The 25,493-nt window shown below is 37.1% G+C and overlaps 1 protein-coding gene across 17 annotated transcripts in view; it reads right to left on the minus strand.

Moving 5' to 3' along the window:
• Nucleotides 1-24,317, minus strand: part of DLG1 (discs large MAGUK scaffold protein 1) — a 272,956-nt gene extending 248,639 nt beyond the window's left edge. For 8 of the 17 annotated variants that reach the window (XM_060639599.3, XM_060639598.3, XM_060639597.3 and 5 more), the window contains exons 1-4: nt 23,235-23,759; nt 22,850-22,899; nt 22,022-22,153; nt 3,865-4,031 (exon numbers count right to left, since the gene is read on the minus strand). In XM_060639599.3, the coding sequence (XP_060495582.1) occupies nt 3,865-4,031; nt 22,022-22,153; nt 22,850-22,868 (318 nt within the window). In that variant the 5' untranslated portion in view covers nt 22,869-22,899; nt 23,235-23,759. The other 9 variants (XM_060639595.3, XM_060639592.3, XM_060639588.3 and 6 more) reach the window with 5 other exon arrangements.
• Nucleotides 24,318-25,493: the final 1,176 nt, after the last annotated feature.

The following is a 25,493-nucleotide window of genomic DNA, read 5'->3' on the forward strand; positions in this document are numbered from 1 at the left end:
ATTAGTCCTTTTTCATAAGTGTGGCAAGTTTTCCCCCAGCATATCCTTTCAGCATCTCAATTGTTTAATGCATCTTTCAAGATATAGAAGTTCTAGAACCAAAGTTCAAACAATCAAACTTTGTGAGGTCCACAAAGAAATTCTACAAAGTCAGCATTCTTAACTTTTTCTTTTTTCTGGATTTTGTTTGTTGCCATGCTTAGGAAAGTTCTTCATAACCAAAAATCATTAAAATGTTATGGTTTCATTCTTTTTTTAAACCTTTGAATCTTTGATCTGCTTCCAATGTATTGTCAAAAACAGAACTACCATAGACTGAATGTTTGTGTCCCAACCACCCCCACCCCCACACACACAAAATTCATACACTGAAATCCTCAACTCCAATGTGACGGTATTAGGAGGTGGAGCCTTTGGGATGTGATTAGGCCATGAGCAAGGAACCTTTATGAATGGAATTAGTGTCCTTATAAAAGAGATTCCAGTGAGCTCCCTCACCCCTTCCTCAATGTGAGGACACAGTGAGAAGATGGTAAACTATGAACCAGGAAGTAAGCTTTCACTAGACACTGAATCTACTGGTGACTTGATCTTGAACTTCCCAGCTTCCATAACTGTGAGAAATAAATTTGTGTTGTTTATAAGCCACCCAATCTGTGGTATTCTGTTACAGCAACTCAAAAGGACTAAAACAGGATACTGCATCCTTTTCTGTTGGAACTTCTCATTAAATCAGGCAATTGCTCCTACTCTTGCATCCTGCTTCCTTTCAAATATTCTTCCTTACCATCTCTAAAATTCACTCTTATTTTAAAACAGATTTGTTTTCATAAAAATGACACATGCTCACTATTTTTAAAAAGTAATGGAGAAAAGTACTAAAAATAAAAAAATCCCCATCACCCAGAAACTATCATTAATATTAAGCAAACATTATTCCAAACAACTCACTAGGTATACGTTCAAAGTAGGGGACATACATACCAAATAGAAAAAAGTTCTAAGACAATAGGATACTATCATGTCACTTTAAAAATAAACAGTATTATCATTTTACTACATCAGAAGAAACAAAGTTACAAGGGCACAAATTAACTGACAAATGAGGATTTGTCAAGTTAGAGCAGTTACCAACTGTAACAACAACAAAAAGGACAAGAAAGAAAAATGAAAGAAAATGTCTTTACAAGACAAAGATTTTCACCTTAAGAGAGTAAGAGAAGCATGCCCTGGAAACTGCTCAATCTCAAATACTTTTTGCAAAAAAGCAAAAAACAAACAAACCCTCTTTATGATAATCCTACAAAAGCGAACATAAAGTAAAAGAGACAAGATTGTGTTGCATGCAATTTTGTCACAAAAGCACAATCTTACTTTTTAATCCAAGAATTAGTGAACAAGTGCAATAATAACCAAAATTTTGTACAAGACAAAGTATTTTCATAATTTTCATATTATGTTTCAAGTTATAGTCAAATAAAAACTTTCTCTACATTTGTTTTAATTTGGATCAGTAGATTCTCTTCAACTACAAAACAAATAAGGTGAATTAAATGATCTAAGTCTCTTTTCAGTCCTAAACATGCCTCAAAAAGTCTCAAGAGATCATGTCAAAGGTCACTTAGCCAAGTTTTCTGTCCAAATTAAGCATAAATAGATGCGGAACAGGGGAATATACTTTCCTTCTCTTATAGCACTCTCAAAAAAAGTAGAAATTAAATTTGTAAATATCCCAGGCATTTAAAAAAAAAAAATCCTTATGACTGCCATCCATCAGTGTGTTTCAAAACTATTTACATTTTCAGACTAACATCCATCAGGGTATTCTGTCTTCTGCAAAAAGAGTACTTCCCTTTAACCAAACTTAGCTCACTCAAATTTGACACAGATTTTCCCCTTTTTAAAACAATCTAGGAGTGATGAACACACCTCCATATTCCCGTTACTAAGTCTATTCATGAATGGATATAAATTTCAAGCACAGTAAAGCATTTTCCATGTGCCAAGCCCTAAGCAACATTTTTAATCATATTCACTTCTCATCCATCTTCCTAATCAATAAGATCTGTCATATATAGTCAGAAAGTTCTTATTCTTCTCTTCTATTCTCCTGTTAACATGTCCATAATATACTTGTCAAGAGATGCAGAAACACCAGCACCGCACACAGCATTTCTAGGTAGCAGTGCCTCATTTCATAAAAGTTGAAATTTTCCAGTACTATTTTTTTTTTTTTTTTAAGATTTTTAAGTAATCTCGGGGCGCCTGGATGGCTCAGTCGGTTAAGTGTCTGACTTCGGCTCAAGTCATGATCTCATAGTTCTTGAGATCAACCCCAGAGTCTGGCTCTGTGCTGACAGCTCAGAGCCTGGAGCCTCCTTCAGATTCTCTGTCTCCCTCTCTATCTGCCCCTCCCCCTCTCGTGCTTGGTTTCTCTCTCTGTCTCTGTCTCTCTCTCAAAAAATAAACGAACCTTAAAAAAATATTCAAAAAATCTATTTGGGATGGATCATAAGTACAAATGACACATCAACAAAAAGGAATGGAAACTGAAATGATCTGAGAGAAAGTGACAAAAAAAAAAAAAAAAGTATGCACAGATAACACTAGAATCTCTCCCTAATCAGAGAGAAACACATTAAGTTCAGGCCAGGATTAGTAAAAAGAACTCTGAATTGGATGTTAAGAGGTCTGAAATCCAAGGGTAGACTTGCCCAAACTAGCTGAATAGGCTGGGTCAAGTCATTCATTTTCTTCTGGATCTCAGTTTCCTAATCTTTAAAATAAAAAAGAGGGATCAGATGCGCTCCCTCTTCTAAAATTTTACAATTCTATGTGACTTAATATAAAAAGGAAAACTTGGAAACTGTCTACTTCATTACCAAAGGGCTGTCTTGTTGCTGCCCACCACTACTTTTCCCTGATATATTACTAACCAAAGAGAGGCTGATTCAATTTTCCAGATACTTCTCTAATACAAACTAGAAGGGACTAGAATCAAATTCAGTCAGACAACCACTTTCAAATGACCGTTTCTCAGATAGAAGGCTCATTACAAAATGCTTCATATCTCTGTTCTAACTCCACCAGCAATAGTGTATCATAACAAAAAAAAGAATATTACTAAACTAGTTTTTAAAACTTTAATAGACAGTTTTAACTACAGAAAAATGCAGAAACCAATGCTGACCTTAAGATTTACTGATTAGTCTTTTTTTTTTTTTTAACATTTATTTTTGAGAGAGAGGAGAGAGCACACACAAGCAGGACAGGGCTAGAAAGAGGGAGACAGATCTGAAGCAGGTTCCCACTCAGTTAACACAGAGCCTGACAGTGGCTTGAACTCATGAACCAGAAGATCGTGACCTGAGCCAAAATCAAGAGTTGGCTGCTCAACTGACTGAGCCACCCAGGTGTCCCTACTGATTAGTCTTTAATCTTTACTTAGTCTTTAGTAAGTTTTAATAATCTTTAAGCCAAATAAAACAGAATATTTGGAGTAAATGTAGCAACTAAACTCCCCAGGACTACAAAACTATATTCTATGTCTCAAAAAGAAAAGAAAAAAAAATATCAGAGCAAAACCATCTTTCCAAAGTATGATTTTACTGAGGTCTCTCATACAAAGTATTCTTTTAATAGTCTAAAGCAAGTATTTCAGACCTCAAACCATTCACAGCATTTGAAGAAAAGGCACCAGAGATTCTGAGCTTTTCTCTTCAAAAATATTTGTAATCCTATGATACTTCCACATAATATCCATTTTAATTAAATGAAAAAACAAAATAAATAAAGTGAAAAACTTAGCAGCCCCAATAAATTGATTACTGAAAAACAGCTTCAAGAAATTTTTCTTTATCTTACCTCTACACTAGGGCTAAGGCTGCTTGGCAGTGTTTCTGAAGTCACAGTAGTGCTTGGAAGGCTGGAAATTTCCCAAGTATTCACAGGCTGTATTGGTTCAGACTGCTTTGAACGATCTATACATTTTGGATTATCCAGTAAGGTCACTTCATAAAATTCTTGAATATCTAGGGGTAAAGAAAGGAAAAAAAAATTCAGAAGTATTTTGATTGTCTAATTAAACTATGCATTGCTAAAACAATATAACTCAAAACCAAAACTTTTACTCCAGATAAGTAAAATAAGTCCAATCTTCCAATGCACTTAAACAGGGAGCAGCGCCTGGATGGCTCAGTCAGTTAAGCAGTTAAGCATCTGACTTCAGCTCACATCATTATCTCTTGGCTTTTGAGACCAAGCCCTGCATCAGGCTCTCTTCTGTCAGCACAGAGCCTACTTTGGATCCTCTGTCCCCCTCTCTCTCTCTGCCCTTCTCTGCTTGCACTGTCTCTCTCAAAATAGATAAACTTACAACAAAAAAAGTGCATATTTTCTCATTTTATTATGTCACGGTCACATCAGAACTTGCAGGACATAGTGTAAAAGTTGCAGGCTCTTTACAATTCAAAGTCAATGCTGAGTTCAAATCTCTATTCCACCACAAATCAGCTACCTGTTTAGGCAAGTTACTTAACCTCTGATAACTTAATTATGAATTGTTATAAGGACTGAGTGTCATATATAGCGCACAATGGCACATAATAGGCTCCTAACCAACAGTAGCTAATATCATTACTGTGAATTTTGTCTTTTTTTTCTTAAAAGTTTATTTGAGAGGAAGAAAGAGTCCATGCACACGAGCGTGTGCACACGAGTAGGGAAGGGACAGAAAGAATACTAAGCAGGCTCCACACTCCAACCTGAGCTCGATGTGGGGCTCAATCTCACAACTGTGAGCTCACAACCTGAGCCGAAATCAAGAGTTGGATGCTTAACCAACTGAGCCATTCAGGTTCGCCTGTTACGGTAAATTTTGGAAGACATGAGTCATTACTGATATTTTATCTTTGTACCATCAATATCTCCTCAATATAAACCCCTCACATGGTTTTTCACACCAAAGTAAACAAAAAAAAGTAAATAGTAAATTAAATACTGTACATTTTAGAATCAATCAGACATATGACAAACTCTTTAATTTCTTTTAATGTTTATTTATTTTTGAGAGACAGGGTGTGAGTAGGGGAGGAGCAGAGAGAAAGAGACACAGAATCTGAAGCAGGCTCCAGTCTCTGAAATGTCAGCACAGAGCCCAACATGGGGCTTTAACTCAGGAACTGCAAGATCATGACCTGAGCTGAATGAAGTTGGACACCCAACAAACTGAGCCACCCAGGTGCCCCAGACATATGACAAAACTCTTTAAAAAACCCATATATTTACTTAAAGTAGCACAGGATAATTTAAAAGATCAAGCTACTTTGCTATCAGCTGGAATTACTATAAACTTAGTATATTAACAGTGATTGATTATTCATGCCATTCAGAAGCTCTGAGTGTTAGTCATATGTTTAAGTTCACCACTATTATATTCTTTATTCACCTAATGGCATACTTTGAGTTGATTCTTTTTTTTAATGTTTATTTTTGAGAGAGAGAGAGAGAGAGAGCGAGCACGGGAGGGGCAGAGAGAAAGGGAGACATAGAAACCGAAGCAGGTTCCAGGCTCTGAGACATCAGCACAGAGCCCTATGTGGGGCTTGAACTCACAAACAGTGAGATCATGACCTGAGCCGAAGTCAGATACTTAACCAACTGAGCTACTCAGGCAGCCCTGAGTTGATTTCTTAATGGGGAGAAAGTATCATTTAACAGCAAAGGTGGGGCATTATCCTGTACAGAATCATGTACAATTACTATAAATAACATTTAGACAGAATAACTTTTACTTATTTCTATGATGAAAAGATTAGTATCTCTTTTTAAAAACCAATTTCTGGGGGCACCTGGGTGGCTTGGTTGGTTAAGCGTCCAACTTCGGCTCAGGTCATGATCTCATGGTCCGTGAGTTCGAGCCCCGCGTTGGGCTCTGTGCTGACAGCTCAGAGCCTGGAGCCTGTTTCAGATTCTGTGTCTCCCTCTCTCTCTGCCCCTCCCCTGTTCATGCTCTGTCTCTCTCTGTCTCAAAAATAAATAAATGTTAAAAAAAAAAAGTTAAAAAAAAAAAAAACAATTTCTGAAGACAGTAGAGACAAAGTAATTCCCTTTTAATAAGGAGTAGCACTGTAGAACTTTCTAAGTAAAGAGCTAATAAAAACTAAGCTCAGCACAGTGAGGTAGTATCAACCTACTTCACAGGGTGTTAAGAATATTACTAGAGAAAATTCTATGTAAAAGCATTTTACAAACGAGTTACTATATAAAATTGCTCATATAGCCATCATGAAAAAAATGAACTCAAATTCAGAACATCAGCTACAAAGTGTTCTTACCAAAAACTGTTTAACCTGAACCTAAATCAAGCCTTCAGAACCAACTTGAGTTCACAGGACATACAGTGGCTGGTGAAACAAGTTAAATGATACCAGAAAAGCAACGGGAAAAAAACAGATCCAGAAGGGGACATTCCATAAGACAACTGGCAGTTTCTTTAGGAAGTCAATGTCATGAAAAGGAAACTGTTTGAAAGCGAGAATTTTTTTTTTTTTTTTTTTTTGGTAGAAAGGAAACAAAAAAGACGCAGCTATCAACTGCAATGTCTGAGGCTTGACTGGGGGGGGGGGGGGGAGGAGGGAGGAGGGTATAAAAGACATTGTGACAATTAGGGAAATTTAAATAGGACTATTTTTCAGAAAATATTACAGATTTTTTTTTGTAGAAGACATATATATGAGTATTATACATTTATGTATATATTTCTATATATGTAAGAAATACATATTTTATAAGTAGGAGATATATATCTACAGATCTATAAGGAGAGAGGGAGAGGTATCTCCTATTAAAAAAAAAATATGCCAGAGCTCCTAATACAATTATGCCCAACAGCACTAAATGAGTGTTGAGTAAATGGATGATTACCAATCTCAAGAAAAGTAGCCCCCCCCCCAAAAAAAAGAAAAGTAGCCCATTATCACTATGTAAAATTATTATATTTTCCATTATTGTAAGTCAAGTTTGAAATCTTAACTTTCTGTGACCTTTTATTCTACACTTAACAGAAATACTGTTGTGTTACCCTTCAATAATATCTCTAACAAATATCTAGATCAGTGCTGTCCAAAAGAACTTTCAAAACATTCTACAGCTGCCAATATATGGTAGCCACTAGCTACATATGACTATTGAGCACTTAAAATGTGACTTGTGTAAATGAGGGACTGAATTTATAATTTCATTTATGTTTAATTAAATAACTACATGCAGCTAGTGATTATCATACAGGACAAAAGAGATCTAGACTACTATAACTTTGAGTAGCATTTTACTATCTAGAAAGATCATAGAATAAAATGTTCCCTATGTGGATTTTCCAAAAGTTCACTCACATCCTGTCAATTAAAATGCCTCATCTATTAAAAAGTCCTTTCTAATTTGCTGTATCTGAGCTCTTACGGACTGGAAATCAAATATTCATATTATTTTAACTACATCAGGCTTAAGACAAAATAAGCTGAGTAAACACCCATTAGAATGGCTATTATCAATAAAACAGAAAATAGCAAGTATTGATGAAGATGTAGAGAAATTAAACCCTTGTCCATTATTGGTAGAAATATAAAATGATGTAGCCATTGTGGAAAACCATACAGTGGTATCTCAAAATATTCAAACATAGAATCACCATTTGATCCAGCATTAGATCTTGGGCACATATGCAAAACAACTGAAACAGGTATTCGTACATCACTGATTCGTCATCAGTGATGACAGCAGCATTATTCATAGCATCCAAAAGGTGAAAACAATCCATATGTTCATCAAGAGATAAATGATTACAAAACAGAACGTGGTATATACAAACAATGTAATATTATTCAATTTTTAAAAGGAATACAATTCTGATACATCCTACAACATGAATGGATGGATTTTGAAGACATTATGTTAAGTGAAATAAGCCAGACACAAGAAGACAAATATTGTGTGACTCCACTTATATGAGGTAGCTAGAACAGTCAAATTCATAGAGACAGAAACAACAGTTGTTACTAGGGACTGGGGTAAGGAAGGAATGGGGAGTTATTGTTTTAATGGGTACAGGGTTTCAGTTTGGGATGATGAAAAGGTTCAGGAGATAGAGGGGTGATGGTCACAAAACAATGTGAATGTACTTAATGCCTTCAATTGTACACTTAAAAAATGGTAAATTTTGTTTTGTATATTTTATATTTTATCACAAAAAATTAAGCTGAGAGAGATTCTAGGAGAGCTTAAATGAGTCAAGTGCATGGAATTTCATATGTAAGTTTTACACTATTTAAATATCTTTGTTTCATACTGAGGTCAGGGAAACTGATACTGCCAGACTGTTACCAGATTATTATCTATCCCCAGCTTAAAAAGAGATTCGTTACCACACTTGGCAAACCAAAACCATATGCAAAAGTACTGAAATATTTCTGTTAACACATGTATAGTGTGGTGACATTTTTGGTATGACAGTTTGTCAGTTATTATCACTTTCCTTTAAAATATATAAATATATATACACACACATCTTTAATTTTGACCCATATCCCATCTTGACTAACATTCCACACATTTTATTTCATTTGTCCACCACACACTTCCTCATCTTGAAGGTATCTCAAGACTATAAAGATCAGCAACAAAGTAACACTTCTTCAGAAAATGTTTATCTATTACAATTTGTTCAGTTGTATCAATAAAGATTTCTCAAAGGTATGCCTGATCAAAAAGGGCACTCTGGAAAAACTGGACACAGGCTGAGCTTTTCTTATTAAGTCCAAAGTACTTATTATTTCCCATGCTATCAGCAGTCCCTGTTCTTTATAAGCTACATTTTATGTCAGAAAATAATTATAACACTTATCATAACTATAAAGATTTAGCAAAGAAAAAGATTATGACTGTGACAAGAAAAATATTTTTACAATAACATTCTAAGACTCAAAACATTACTTTCTACTTTTTCTTTAGATGTTTCTAACCTGGGGAGTATAACACTGAGTTCCACAAGATATCTAGACTAAAGTAAAGCAGAAGTTACTACTATAAGTAGAAGTCAAATATAACAAAAACTAATTCTAGTATAATCCCAATCTTTCCTACTTCTTGAAAATGTTTAACATGCTAAAATCTGACATTCCAAGTTATTCTCAAAAAACCAACTTCATGAAAATAAATAAAGGCATTCAATCAATGAATACTAATGGAGTGAATATGTTTTAGGAGAGAAAAGAATTGAAAGATGAGGTATAATAATAATGTCTTTGAGAGATGGAGAAAACTGAGGAAAAATATGTAACACTTAAAAATCATATAACACCACCTTAAAACAGGTAGATTTAAGAAAGTAAATCTCTACGGGCGCCTGGATGGCTCAGTTGGTTAAGCAGCCGACTTTGGCTCAGGTCATGATCTCACGGATCGTGAGTTTGAGCCCCACATCAGGCTCTGTGCTGGGAGCTCAGAGCCTGGAGCCTGCTTCCGATTCTGTGTGTGTGTGTCTCTCTCTGCCCCTCCCCCACTTGTTCTCTGTCTCTCAAAAGAAATGAATAAACATTAAAAATTTTTTTAAATAGGTAGATTTCTATAAAAATGTGATGGCTACATTTTAAGGTGCTACAAAATCTTACACACACATTTATTTTAAATTTCTATTACTACACATGTATTAACATTTTTGAAAATTAAATTAACCAGCTTTTTGACAATGAAAAATTCTTTTTCAATTCTGGTTCGTATAAATCATTTATATGTTCCCATGCCAATAATATTCAATGCCAATAATCAGGGCTATGCATAATTATATCAAAATATACAGACTATGAAAACATGTAATCACAGCAAAATAATGCTTCAGTAGTCCCATCTCAATACTATTTAATGAGAAATTGCCAAATTTACTATCACATGTAAAATGACAGAGTCCTTCAATAAACCTATGCAAACAATTCACTTGAGTCAACTCTAATCTTCAATCTTTCGTATGAAAGTATATAGAAAATGGGAGAATATAGTAGTCAAAATGATTGTCATTTAACAAATAAGAGTAATTCCATACTCATCTGAAAATCCATATAGCTCACCCAGATGTACACCAGACACATAATTAAAATGACTAATTACATTTTTATTTACTACCCTGAAAAAACTTATTTCCTTTTAAAAATAATGATGCACTAAAGCAAGCAAGAACACACAAAAAAAATGCAGGAATACTAAAACATACATTAGAGAAAACTACCCTTGAGTCATTTATTTCACAATTAGAAACATTAATTTTGTTGAGCCTACGGGATCAGTCATAACACAGTCTATTTCTATTTGCCATTTATAGTCTATCAAGTGCCTTCTGTTTTGAACTAAACTGGGTCCCCACAAGTGCAGTTCCTGAACAAAGATCTAAATTACAAGGTAACAAAGCTAAAAACTTACCATATATAAATTAGAAATATAGAAACAACTGAACAATCGAAAATTTCAAGAGAATTAAAAATTCTAAATTAAACTTGGGCACATACAACTAGTCCAACAGAACAGAGAAGAATCATTTCTATCACCAAAAAATATATATTTTCAGGAAGTCTCTAAGATCACATATTTCAGAACTCTCTAAATTTACGTAAAACATTTTCATTTGTCTTTGTTACTTTCTTGCAGAATTCAAAGTTTGCAAAACAGGAATAAGGAAAAGTACAAAATTCCAGAAACACCCACAAAGGAGTGTGAGGAAAATGTTCTCTAGCTTTTAGTTACCACTTTTATCATCCCAAACAGAAATACTTACAAACTCTCAAACTAAAGAAACAAAGATCAGAGTAGGAAGTCTAAGTAGTCAAGAACCTGTAATAATTTAACATAGCATTGGCAACATCTCTAATCTATGAAAATACCTTATTTCATGGAAAAAATATTTTTAAAAAGACCTTAACAGATACCTCTGCAAAGCAAATATACAGATGGCAAATAAGCATATGAAAAGATGGTCCACATATGTCATCAGGGAAATGAACATTAAAATACCAATGAGATACCACCATACACCCATTAGAATGGCCAAAATAGAGAACACTGACAATACCAAATGCTAACAAGGATATGGGACAATAAGAACTCTCAGTCATTGCTGGTGGGAATGCAAAATGATACAGCCACTTTGGAAAACAGTTTGGTGGTTTCCTACAAAACTAAACATAATCCTACTATAAAATCCAGCAATCATGGTCCTTGGTATTTACCCAAATGAGCTGAAAATTTATGTCCATACAAAAACCTGCACACAGATGTTTATAACAGCTTTATTCACAATTGCCAAAACTTAGAAGCAACCAAGATATCATTCAATAGGTGAAAACATAAACTGAATGCATCCAATGGAATATTATTCAGCACTTAAAAAAAAAAAGTTAACCCATAAAAAGATGTAGAAGACCTTAAATATATGCTGTGTGATTCCAACCATACAACATTCTTGAAAAGGCAGAACTAATGGAGACAGTAAAAAGATCAGTGATTGCCAGGGTTGCAAGTGGGAAAGAGATGAATAAGCAGAGTACACAGAATTGTTAGGGCAGTAAACTATACTGTTCGATATTATAATGGTGAATACATCTCATTATACATTTGTCCCAACTACAGAATGTACAATACCAAGAATGAACACTAAGGTAAACTATGGACATTGGGGGATAATGATGTGCCCATGTTAAGTCTGTTAATTGTAATAAATGTGCCATTCTGGTAGGGTATGTTGATGATGAGGAAAGCTATATATCTGTGGACACAGGAGGTATACAAGTAATCTCTGTACGTTCCTCTCAATTTTGCTGTGAACTCTAATAAAACTGGTCTAAAAAACAGTCTTTAAAAAATAAAAGAAAATATGAGCTACCATGCCATGAAAAGACATTGAGAAAACTTAAATGCATATTGCTAAGGGAAAGAAGCCAAACTGAAAAGGCTACATACTTATGATTCCACCTATATGACATTCTGGAAAAGGCAAAAAACTATGGAGATAGTAAAAAGAGCAGCAGTTGCCAGGGACTTAAAGGGAGGAAGAAGGGATGAACATGTATAGCACAAGAGATTTTCAGGGTAGTGAAACTATTCTGTATGATACTGTAATAGTGGATGCATGTGTCAGAACAACAAATATGTATGTCAACTTTACCAACGTATAACACAAAGAGTGAACCCCAATGTAAACTATGGACTATAGTAACACTGGCTTACCAACTATAACACTAATGCAAGGTGTTAATGAAAGGAAATGGAAGGAAGAGTGGTAATGAGGATATAGGAACTGTACTTTTCACTCAATTTTCCTGTAAAACCTAAAACTGCTAAAAAAAAAAAAAGTCTAATAATTTTTAAAAATGTACAATGGAGTATAAAAATAACATTTATATTTAAAAAACAATCTCACTTTATTTCAAAATAATTTCCAAATGTATTAAAGATTTAAATGTGATGCTACGGGAACGTGTGGGTGGTTCAGTCAGTTAAGCATGTGACTTCAGCTCAGGTCATTACCTCACAGTTGGTAAGCTTGAGCCCCACATCAGGCTGTGTGCTGACAGCTCAGAGCCTGGAGCGTGCTTAGGATTCTGTGTCTCCCTCTCTCTTTCTGCCCCTCCCCAGCTGTGTTCTCTCTCTCAATAATAAATAAACTTTAAAAAGTTATTTAAAAAAATTTGTTTACAATTTTTTTAATGTTTATTTATTTTTGAAGGAGAGAAATACAGACCATGAGTGGGGGAGGGGCAGAGAGACAGGGAGACACAGAATCCAAAGCAGGCTCCAGGCTCTGAGCTGTCAGCACAGAGCCTGATGTGGGGCTCTAACTTATGAGCCATGAGATCATTACCTAAGCCAAAGTCAGACGCTTAACTGACTGAGCCACCCAGGTGCCCCAAACTAATTCTGTTTAAAAAATAGAGATGGTATTAAAGATTCTGAATACAGGAAACATTTTTATAATCTTGGGAATAGGGAAGCTTTTCTAAGCATGATACCAAGGGCAGAAAGCACAAAGAATATTGATAAATCTAAATACAGGTTTTCTTAAAAATCAAAGTTTAAAAACAAATGACAAACAAGGAAAGCTATTTGAAACTTACATGGCAGACAAAGTTGATACTCCTAATGTGGATGTTACACCTAACAATTTTATACTTCTAAGAGAAAAGGGGGGGGAAAGGTGGTAGGAGAGGCAGATGACATGAACAAATAATTCACCAAAGAAATTAAAATGAATGATGTAAGAAAATTCTTACATTGGGGGTACCTGGTGGCTCAGTCGTTTGAGCATTCAACTTCAGCTCACGCCATGATCTCACGGTTCATGAATTCTAGCCCCACGTCAGGCTTCTGCTGTCAGTGTAGAGCCTGCTTCAGATCCTCTGTCCCCCTCTCTCTCTACCCCTCCCCTGCTTGGTCTCGCATGCTCTCTCTCAAAAACAGACATTAAAAAAAAATTCATACATCACTGAAAATTCTTATATCGTTGGTTATTTCTTTAACCAAACAAATCTATAATAAAATATCAAAATGACTAAAAGTATATTCCACCTATCAGAGTAGAAAATATTAAAAAGATGGATAACACCTGTATTGTTTAAGATATAGTGAATTAGTTGTTATTCCACATACTACCTAAAAAATTAAGTTGAATATAACCGTTTTAAAACATCAAAAGCCTTTTTAAAATGCAAATCCCTTTTTTTTTTTAAATTTTTTTTTTAACGTTTATTTATTTGTGAGACAGAGAGAGAGCACGAACAGGGGAGGGGCAGAGAGAGAGGGAGACACAGAATCTGAAACAGGCTCCAGGCTCTGAGCTGTCAGCATAGAGCCCGACGCGGGGCTCGAACTCACGGACCGCGAGATCATGACCTGAACCAAAGTCGGACGCTTAACCGACTGAGCCACCCAGGTGCCCCAAAATGCAAATCCCTTTTACCAAGCAATTCATTTCTAGGAATTTACCCAAAGTATATAATAAATGATGTAGAACAAAGAGACATATACAAATACAATGTTGTTTATAATACAGAAAAGTTATATACTTAAGTGCTTCTAGGAAATCATTAATAAAACTATAGTAAATCTATACAATGTAAACAAAGTAATTAAAGACAATACAAACCTACTGATATGGAAAGATATCCAATGAGAAATTTTGAGATGAAAACAGTTAATATGTATATACACACTACATACACTTAAGCAAATCTAACTTCAGCACCTCCCTTCACCAAAAAGGACAATTCTACCTATTAGTCCACCCAATAAGTCGTTGCACATAAAAAGTGAGAAGGGAGAAGACTGTTCCCTCAGGTAGTCTCCGTTTTCATATGCCTCTAATAATGTAAACATCTCTATATCTCACTGCACTCAGTCTGATTCTAGAATTATGTGCTTTTGTACAAGAGATCACTCAAACACAAGCCAACTACTATGCCTGTTGCCTGACTGAAGAAACAATGATTTCTTTCCACTAGAGAAAAAAACAACTATATTGCAGTTAATGAGAGACAGTGTTAAATTCCGGAAGGATTTTCACGGGTATTTTAATCTGATGCAATTTTTCACTTTACACAGAGATTATAAATCTCCATTCGCATCATAGGAAACAACTGTTTTAGTTGTGTAGAGAGTTTGTTTTGCAAAATCAAATTATGTATAAATACATAAAGAATAACATTCTAGAAGGATATTCACCCTATGGAAAGAGGTTACCTTTGGTGTGAGATTTTTCTTGACAACATTTTATATAAAGTACAATTAGGTGATCTTAAATGCTTTACATGGAATATGCATTATTTTTTACAATAAATTCCATTTTGGAGAGTTAGGCAACTAGAAAGCTGAAAACATTGCAATATAACCCAGCCATTTCAGAGGGAAAAAATTCTATCAGTTAATTGACTAAAAGCAAGTACAACGTTTTCACAAACTAAAATATGCAATAGTCAAGTCTACTCGAGAATACTCTGCTTCTTCTAAACCTATGTACATTAAAACCATTTTGATCCCCAAAAAGAATATCTTATAAAACTTTAAACTATGTATTACAATTTGTGTTTTGCACATTAGAAACAGGAAAATATCAAGCCAATGTCCAAAAATAAGTTATTTCAATATTTTAAGTACCATCTGACTAACAGTCATAGGGTATTTTCACACACATATTCCTTAAAATGAGGTAAGTATCAAAAGGAACCAGAACTTCTCAGAGAAATGGCTGATTCCAAGGCCGGGCAAGATACCTACAAGATGAATCTGGAATACCTTGTTAGGCCAAAAAAATGAGAAAGTACTCAAAATAATAGGGGCATGTGATAAGGACATAAAAGCAAGCTTGAGAGAGTTCTCACCAAATGAATCAGAAACAATCTGAACACCAAAATCATTAAGGATGATAATAAATATCAACGATTAAAAGAAAAATGATACAGGGGCACCTAGATGGCTCAGTCAGTTAAGCATCCGACTTTGGCTCAGGTCATGATCTCACGGTTCAGGAGTTTGAGCCCCACATTGGGCTCTGTGCTGACAAGCCCAGAACCTGGAGCCTGCTTTGGATTCTGTGTCTCCCTCTCTCTCTGCCCCTCCCCCACTCACACTGTCTCTCAAAAATAAATAAACACTAAAAAAATTTTTTTAAATGATACATATATAGATAGATAAATGGGAGAGGAGGGTTCTTACAGTAAAATGCCAAGCGTTAATTGGAAAACGTAGAAGAGTGCCACTGTTATAAAACTTCCATTTTTCAACTGTCATTTTCAACATAGTAAAAGGTTCAGGCAAGCATCATCAATGGATACTAAGTCTAGGTGGAAATTTTGCTAAAAAACAAGACATACACATGGTGTTGAAGTGTCACCCCCACATACTGCTTATAAACAAGGAAAAAACGTTAACTATGGAGTAGAGAAATCAAACACCTTAATTGGGTAATCAAAATTAACAACACCGATGAAGGAAAGATATCTTGTACCTCTGAATGTACAGAACCCTAGGGAATACATAACCTGAATCTAATCACAAGCAAACACCAGAGAAACCCAAAATTAGAAAACTTATATAAAAAAATAAAAGAAACGGGGAACTGTATCCTTCAAAAATGCCAATGTCATAAAAGACCAAGCTATGGAAATGTGCCCAGACCAAAGAGATATGACAAATGAAATACCTGGTCTTGATAGTATACTGGAAAAATAATTTAGAAAAGAAAAAATTTAGTGGGAAAAACTTGACCCTACATAGATGAAACTGCTTAGACCAGAAGAAATATTTACAGATGCTTTTACAGCCCTGTGATTACAAGGTTCTGAAGAGAATTCAACCAGATTCAACATAATCAAAGCACTGCTTCAGAGCAGTAGTAGGCAAAACTATTAGCATATAAATAATAATCCAATTCAATCAAAACCATCAACTGAAAAATTAATAAAAATTTCCTCCAATTCTATAAAGTTTTAGCCAATAAAATGATCCACAGCCTGTAATAAATGTTTTCCTTTCTCAAACCTAGCTTGCAAAGTCACACAAATGAAGTTAGTAACAAACTAAAATACAGTATCCCTGGGACCAGTAAGAAACAAAAAATCTAAGAAATTTTGACATTTTACCATCATAGCTAGAAGTTCACAAACCTTGATTACTAAATACACTTTCCAAAATGTGTAAACTCCATAATTATAAACATCATTCCATCATAAATATTCTCCTTCAAAGTAAAAAACTTAAAAATAAAACCACTGAGGGGCGCCTGGGTGGCGCAGTCGGTTAAGCGTCCGACTTCAGCCAGGTCACGATCTCGCGGTCCGTGAGTTCGAGCCCCGCGTCAGGCTCTGTGCTGACAGCTCGGAGCCTGGAGCCTGTTTCCGATTTTGTGTCTCCCTCTCTCTCTGCCCCTCCCCCGTTCATGCTCTGTCTCTCTCTGTCCCAAAAATAAATAAAAAAACGTTGAAAAAAAAAAAAAATAAAAAAAAAAAAAAATAAAACCACTGAACCTACAGACCATCATCTATGTTTACCACGCTTGTTGTTAGTGTTCTTTCTCACATTAAAATATTCAACTCAAGATAACATCCTAATAACTGAAAGTGAGGAGCAGCTCTGGATTCAGATGGAGTTCAGATTCTGGCTCCACAATTTAGTATCTGAAGGTCCTTGAACAAGATCTGTAATCTCTCAGTGCCTACTTTTCTAATCTATAAAATGATATAAAATGACACAATCACCTCATAGATGAATATACGCTTCATAGGATTATAACAAATGAGACACTTGCATCACACAAAGTACTCGATGAAATGTCAGCTATTGTTACTTTTTACATATACTTAAAAAAGAGTCATAATCTCATACCCATTAGGATGGCTACTATCAAAAAAACTGAAAATAACAAGTGTTGGCAAGAATATGGAGAAACCGGGACCCTTGTGCACTGTCGGTGGGACTGCAAAATAATGCAACTGCTATGGAAGGCAGTATGATATCCTCAAAAAATTAAAAATATAAATGCCATATGATCCTATAATCCAACTTCTGGATATCCTAAAAATTGAAAGCAGTTTTTCAAAGAGATATTTGCACACCCATGTTCAAAGCAGCACTATTCACAATAGCCAAGAGATGAAAACACCCTAAATGCCCATCAATGGATAAACAAAATATGGTATATACATACAGTAAAAAAATTCAGCCTTAGGTAGAAAGGATATTCTGTCACATGCTATAACATGGAGGAACTCTGAGAACATTAAGCGAAATAAGTTAGACACAAAAAGACAAGTACTATATATATAAGTTATTTACAGTAGTCAAAATCAGAGACAGAAACTCCAATGGTAGTTACCAGAGACTGAGGGCAGAAGGAAAAGGAGAGTGTTGTAGAGTTCTGGTTTTGAAAGAGGAATAAGTTCTGAACTGTTTTTGCACCAATGTACTTAATAATACTGAACTATACATTTAAAAGTGTTTAAGAGGTGCCTGGGTGGCTCAGTCAGTTAAGCATCTGACTTTGGCTCAGGTCATGATCTCACGGTTCATGGGTTCGAGCCCTGCATCAGGCTCTGTGCTGACACCTCAGTCCTGGAGCCTGCTTCGGATTCTGTGTCTCCCTCTCTGCCCCTCCCCTGCTCATGCTGTCTCTGTCTCAAAAATAAATATACACTAAAAAAATTGTTTAAAAAAAAAAAGTGGTTAAGATGATGCACTTTTTTTTTCATTTAAAAAAAAGGAGTCATACTTTTTGAAAGCCAGTACCTACAAATTCAAATGTTCTTTACCATGTTTACAAGGCCTACTGAAACTCAGTTAAAAGAACAGCAACAAATAAAGTAGAAGTCAAAAAATCTCAGAAATGGACAATATTATTTATTACATGATCCATCTTCATTTTGACAAATCTCATAACTAAAATAAAACACTGCATTAAAATAAGCTTGCTATTTATTGCAGACAAACTATACAAATCCCATGACTCAACTTACTCAAGTCTCTAAAGTCAGCCTGATCTTGAGCTCAGGTTCTCTTCCTGTGCTCAAGAAAAGCAGAATTCTTTGATCCCATAAGTAACGCCCGGCGAGGGGGGGGGGGGCTAGACTAATATGAAATCTTTGAGGATTACAAAGATCATCTCAGACCCTAGATAAACCTAAGAATCATAAATAACCTCAAATCATGCTGGATCTGAACACCTGGGCTCTGACCTGGAATCAAACAACACCCAGTCTACTTATTTATAAATTTTTCAAATGTAAGTGCAGAAAATGAGAATACAAAATCAAATATATTACATTTTCAAATTGTACTCACCTAAATTAAGGATTAAAATTAGGCAGACTTTGTCTCCCATTTACACAAAGATAATCACCAGGTATTTGGAGAATAAATTTTAAAGAAATGTATAGCTCATAAACTTTTTTTTTTTAGATATAACTTTAAATATTCAGCTTTAAAGAAGCAACTTATCACCTGAAACTCAAAAGTTAATAAAAACTTTGCTGTGTTCAGTAGTTTTTAAACCTTCAAAGATACTAGCAAACATCAGAGCTAGGACAGTGATTGCCATATTTCATTGAAATGAGGACATCAGTTCTAAGATGTACCATTCTATCATGTGCCACTAAGAATGTAAAATCATTTCCAACATACATCAGTCATAAAATGTATCCCAAATTCAAAGATATTAAAATATTTAAAAATTGTTATCTCAGAACAGATGTAATGCAATATACACATACTTGTTCCTCTGAATAACCTCAGGGTACCAGAAACCTAATCTATATAAGGTATCAACTACAGAAGGAAGAAGAAAATAAATCAACATTTCTATAGCATCAAAACCTCAGCACCCCACACAACCTTCTTTAAAATGCATGAGAACAGTCAATGCAAACTACCAGTTCAAAGAATCAATAAATAAATAATTATGCAGACAACAAGTACAAAGAAGTAACTACATAATTCACTATGACCTAAGGAGATGATTTCCAAACTCAGGCAGTCAAGAACCTTTGAAACAACTCAGATTGTCAAGACCCATGTCTCCTTTAATCCAACGGTCCACAGATACTACCTCAGAAAAAAGAGCGCCGCCTACTAAAGGAAAAAAGTTGATCCAATATTTTTCAGCACCTACTATGAACACAATACTCTAGTGTAGCTCAGGGCGACTTACAGGTTTAAAGTACGCTAATGTGCTGTTTCAAGAACAATGGTACCGGTGCAAAGCAAAAGGAAAGTCTTACTAACCTAAACATTTTCAGACTGAAAAAAGTAACAAAGGTTAATAAATTAACCCAATTTCAGCAAACACAAAAGAATACATTTATTTAGGCAGTGTCAACAATTAATTCAATTACAGTATGCAAACACATAAAGATCTCTACTAAATTCACTCGTTTCAAAATTCCTAAAATCGATTACTTTTCTTACACCAAAATTCGGTATCATATCCTATTAAACATTAAAATACAAGCAAATCTAAATATAAGGTAAATTCACAACCAATGAAATTATACAGAACAAAGAAGATCACCAAATACAAACTTGTCCGAAAGCTAATTCTATTAGAATTCAATCACGTGTAAGAACAGATAAACACTCAAAACAGGCAAGGCAGAATACATTTTAAAAATCCCTCCAAACACAGCAAATCTACCTCCAATCTACAGAGAAATCTAAGAAGCATAGATTCTATTTACTTCACTGACCATTTAATTTTCTTAAAGTTGCAGACTCCACAAAGAGAGGGACTACACCTATCTGTCTATAGGTAAATGAGGACATAGAAGTCATACTATTTTTTTTCTAAACATTGACTCTACTAAATAAAACATTCCTAAGTTTAAGGTTGATTTAGAAAACCAAATGACTAAAAATGTTTCCCTTCCTTTTTTGTTGTTTTTTCAGAGGAATCTAATTTGATCATCCATTTGGACCTTAAATGTCAGAGCTTAGAAACTGAAATGTAAAAATGTCGAGGAGTTTAAACAAAAAAGACAGAATGTTGGTAATTTTTGAAAATAGGTTCATTATATTGTTAATTATGTAATAGTTAATTATACTGTTCTATTCTTGTGTATGGTTTTTAAAGTCTATGATAATGGCGCGCCTCGGTGGCTTGGTCGGTTAAGTGTCCGACTTCAATTCAGGTCATGATCTCACAGCTGGTGGATTCGAGCCCCACGTAGGGCTCTGTGCTGACAGCTCAGAACCCGGAGCCTGCTTGGGATTCTGTGTCTCTGTGTCTCTCTCTGCCCCCCCCCTCCCACACTCTGTCTCACTCTCTCAAAAATAAACATTAAAAAATTTAAATAAATAGATACTATGATAACGTTAGATATTTTAAAACTATTCAGGTGTACTGAGTGGTCTTCCTGAAAATCTTTAATTTTACAACAAACTTAATACAGAGTATCAATTTAGCAGTAAAGTTTTTTGACAGGGTACACTAACTTAAAGGTAATCCACAAACACATCAAAAGTTACTCTATCAATAGATGTTAGGTCATACCAACTTGGAAGTTACTAAGGAAACAAATGTAATGCAATGAAGTACATATTTAATTTATATAGTCAATGATTAATTTAAAAACATTTCATTCTTAGAATTGGAAGGAACAAATTTTCTAGTTCAGTGGTTAACACTTTCCAGGTACCTCGAGGCCATAGACAAATCATCTTGTTTCATAAATTGGGAATTGTGTACAAAATATAAGACTTTGTTTTAAAAAAGAATCTAGCTACTTTAAAAATCAGGAGGGAGGGAGTGCTAAAAACCACTGTTCTAATGAACTCACATTCTACAGCTAATATAGCGACCTAGAAAAGGTTAAATAACTTGTATAATACCATTCAATTAATGGCAGTGTAAAGAAGAGAATTTAGGACTCTTGACTATTTGTCCAGTTCTTTATTAGACCAATGCACAACCTTAAATTTAAGTTAGTTATGAATAATATTGTTTTAATGTTCTTGTCGATAAAATATTAGACAAAATAGCAAAATCACCTCTAAGATAATTTTCCAGATCTAAAATTCTGACTCCATGAATGCCAAGTTTTAACAGAGGTCCATATTAAGGAGATGTCCTCAAACATTTTGAGGGACTCCAGAGAAACAGAAGTCAAATATAGAAACAAGCTAACAATTAAGTTATTCACTCTTGTCTTTTTGGGTCCTGAAACATTCTTGCAACTTCTCCATCTTTTATTAGTTAATGCTAGGATATTACACACTGTCGCCAAAGATCACTGAAATAATCATAATGAAAGTTTTTTCAGTTATCAGGTATTTTTTGAAAGGATATTGGCCTATCAGACATACAACTCACTGGATGTTCAAGTTACTGAATTCCTTACAGAGAACCGAGTAAATCACTCTGTTAAGTTTAAAATAAATGAATTCAGAGGAGCATTAAGTCTAGTTGACACATAATGGTCACAAATAAAGTTTTAATTCCCACCTATTAAAGCCTGAAAGAGGTTGCTCTGAAATATGTTAATAACCCGTTCTATGGAACTTCTGAGCTGTCGGTCTTCAGTTTGGCTTAGTTTTGAACGATATTCTTCCAAAAGGTGCAATGCTCTCTGGGTGTCTGAGAAGAAAAGCAGAGTCTGATTAAAATTACACATATACAAGCATTACACACTATTTATGCAAATAATCTGTGAGACATCTAAACACTTCCCCAAATCCTCTAGGTCAATCAATGCTACTATGTTCACACACACATACATTCCCTGAAATAATCAAAACATTTTAAACATATGTCACAGAGAAAGGAGGAAGGTGAGCAGTTTGTAATAAATGTGGGCTAGCAGTCTACCACAATAATCTACCACAATAAAAGACTGATCAAATATTGGTCAACATGGCTTCAAGTGATCTGATATGCAAAAGCAATTATCGATCTATAATTTGTCATGATAATCCAAATCTTAAATGTTTCAAAACACTAGTTCTTAACCAGGATCCCACGTTTATTCACAAATCAGTGTTTAGTAAGAATGATAAAAATACTAAAACACCAATGCAGAGTTTTTGGAAAGACATTTCAGAGAAAACAAAATTAACTGCCTCTCTAGTCACTAAAGAGATGTCAAAAAAGAAAGTTTGAAAAATATTTAGGTGGTTCTCCCTTCTAAGGATATGAGGCTTAGATTCCCTAAGTACTGAGGCTAGGACGATGCTGTCTCACCGGAGCTGAACATTTTTAAAGCACAGCAATCACAAAACATACACACAGAAAAGCAAGTGACACTCGCAGGAGAGTTCTGAAATAAATTCTCACCTTGCTTCCGGACCGGCATTTTTCTCCAGTATCAGGAAGAGGGCACACACCTTTGAAAACATAAAACAGAACGGAGACAACTAAAGCAAAGAACAGAGTCGTAGTTAAACTAGCATTTCCCCCGAATCTCAAGTCGAAAAACTCCCAGCCCTGTATGAAAAGGCCACCTGGCGAAGTTTTCCCAAGTGAAAGAAAAAGCCTCAAAACCCAGCAGTGTCAGTGAATCTAGAAAGCTTTTACCTAAGGGTGGGTACCCCGGCAAATTAAGAGCAGACAGAGAAGCCTGCTTCCAAATTCTCCTCGAAAGCTGCTCCCTCTCCAAAGGGTACTAAACGCCTAAACGTGAGGCCACCCCTCCCCCGGCTTAAGTATGCATATTCCCCACCTGCTCCTGGAGGGTGCAGAGGCGCTCCGACCCTTGGCCCCTAAGCCTGCAGCGACAGTAAGAGCGCTCCGACACGGGACCAGCTGGGCTGATCACCCCACTCTGCTCTGGCCCCCTCCTCTCGCTTGCCTTTCTCCTGGCTCGCTTCCTCCGGGCTACTCCAGCGGGGGCCGGACAGGGCTGCGGCCGCTCTCCGCGACGCCCTCACGCCCCACATGCACACCTCGGCGGGCCCCCACACCTGCGGCGCCACCACAAAGTTCCTGCAAGCCGCGAGCGCTGGGAGCTGGGGTGCGCTCCGGCCTGAGTCGGGGCGGCTCCCCCGCCCTTCCCCGCTCCACGTCCCCCCGCCCCGCCCGGGGCTCAAGGAGCTGAGCTGAGGGGGGTGAGGGAACGGGGGAGGAGCTCCCCTCGGCGGCCGCACCCCCACCGCCCCTTCTTCCTCTTCCTCCGCCGCCGCCGCGGCCGCCTCGGTCGCCGCGGCCCGCTCGCCCGCTCGCCCTCTCCCTTCCTAGCCGCCCCACCCCCGGAACCTCGCCTCCTTCCGCGCCCCCAACCGCTCTCCCCCCAAACTTTCCGCCAAGATGGCGGCCCCGGAGCTGGACTGCCGCGCCCCCACGTGACCGCTTTCCCGGCGCTCTCAGCCAATGGGAAGTGAGGAGGCGGCTGGCGCCGAGCCCCGGGCTCTCAGCGCTGCTACCTTTGGGTTGGTAGGGGGAGGAGGGCCAGGAGGGGGCTGGGGAACGGGAAAGGGGACCCGGGAAACATCGCAAGTGAACCTCCTCGCTTAAAGGAGCGGCCACTGAAGTGGCTCTGAAGACAAAGGAGTTGACACACAGATTCTACAGGTGGTCCTTGGTGGCCCTGGAGGAGCCCGCCTTTACCTCGCCCTAGCCCACCGGTGTGTCCCGCGGTTCAGAGCGAGGAGCGCGCCAGGCCCGGAAGGGTCGGGGTGTCAGAAGAGAGACGTGACCTCACCTACACCAGATCCAAGAGACACATTCCGAGACACCCTTTAACCTCACTAAACACGTGCCGGTTTCAACTCCAAGGCAGGAGAGAGTGCCTGGCGCCCCCGGGGGTGGATCCCCAACAGGGAAAAGCGGTCTCGGGGAGGAGTCCACTGCACCACCCACATTAGGGGCGGGGGCGGGCGGAGCCTGGAAGGGGGAAGGGGAGGGGTTTGTGTGGGGTTGGGGGTGCGATCTCTGCACTGTCTTCCACTTTGTACTGGGGCTTTTTTATTATTTGCCCTTAAGTAAAAGTTTTTTGGGGCGTGAGGGGTTGAATTAAAGAAGGGCACATAAAACAGGGAGATAGATTAAGAGTTTGATGATTTTACTAGAGGGTTTTTAAGTCTAAGTGATTAATTCTAAGCGTGAATGTATTTAAGGGTGGAAAGAAAACATTTGTTCCGTCTTTCACTTGCTCATTCATTCACTCCTCCTTGCCTGTGCTCCCCAGCCCAGTCATCAGTCTCAGGTTATTACTCCAGCTCTGGAGGCCCCTTTAAGAACTCACCTGTAGCTACCTCCTCCGAAACCGAGCCGCCCTCAGCGCCCTTAGCGCCCTTAGCGCGCAAAGCTGGGTTAAGTTTTGACTGCAACTCTGAGCGAGACCTCGGGCCGGCCAGGACCCGGCTCTGGGTCTGAGCTACCCAGGTTGTAGAAGGAGAACTGCGAAATGTCACCGTCCGGGTCTTTGAGCCTCTTCTAGATAACGGGGAGCTCCCTCCTCCGAGGTCCAGAGAGAATTTGCCCAAAGTCACCCAGAGTTAGTAACAAAACGGGAAACACGAAGATCGAAGATCGTCTTTCGGGGAAGATTGCTCTTCCCAGCAAACCTGACAGACTTTCACGGACACCAAATCCTTGGGCTAATTAATAAAAGGGAAGTCCTGGAAACTTTGTACTGTAACCATAAAAGTTACTCAGAGGTATGCTAACCACTGGGTTTCACTTTGGGATTGCACCTTGGAATTCTAACTTCAGAAAACCCAACGACTTTAGAGCTCATCTTGACCCACTCTCTCAGTTTAGGATTAAGAAACTGAGGTTCAGAGAAGGGAAGCAACTTGCCTAAGGACGTATAGGCTTATCGGTGACAACAGCCCTGGAATTAGTTCTCCTAGCTCCTGTACAGGGCTCTTTCCACTGTGATTTTGGACAACTTGACAGTGGTATGTTGGTATATTGGCTGCAGACCTCTACACTCTCCTGGATCAAGCATCTTGGGAACTTGAGCAACAGTTTAGAGCAA

The sequence above is a fragment of the Panthera onca genome, chromosome C2 (assembly GCF_046562875.1).
Source record: "Panthera onca isolate mPanOnc1 chromosome C2, mPanOnc1 haplotype 2, whole genome shotgun sequence".
Lineage (NCBI taxonomy): Eukaryota > Metazoa > Chordata > Mammalia > Carnivora > Felidae > Panthera > Panthera onca.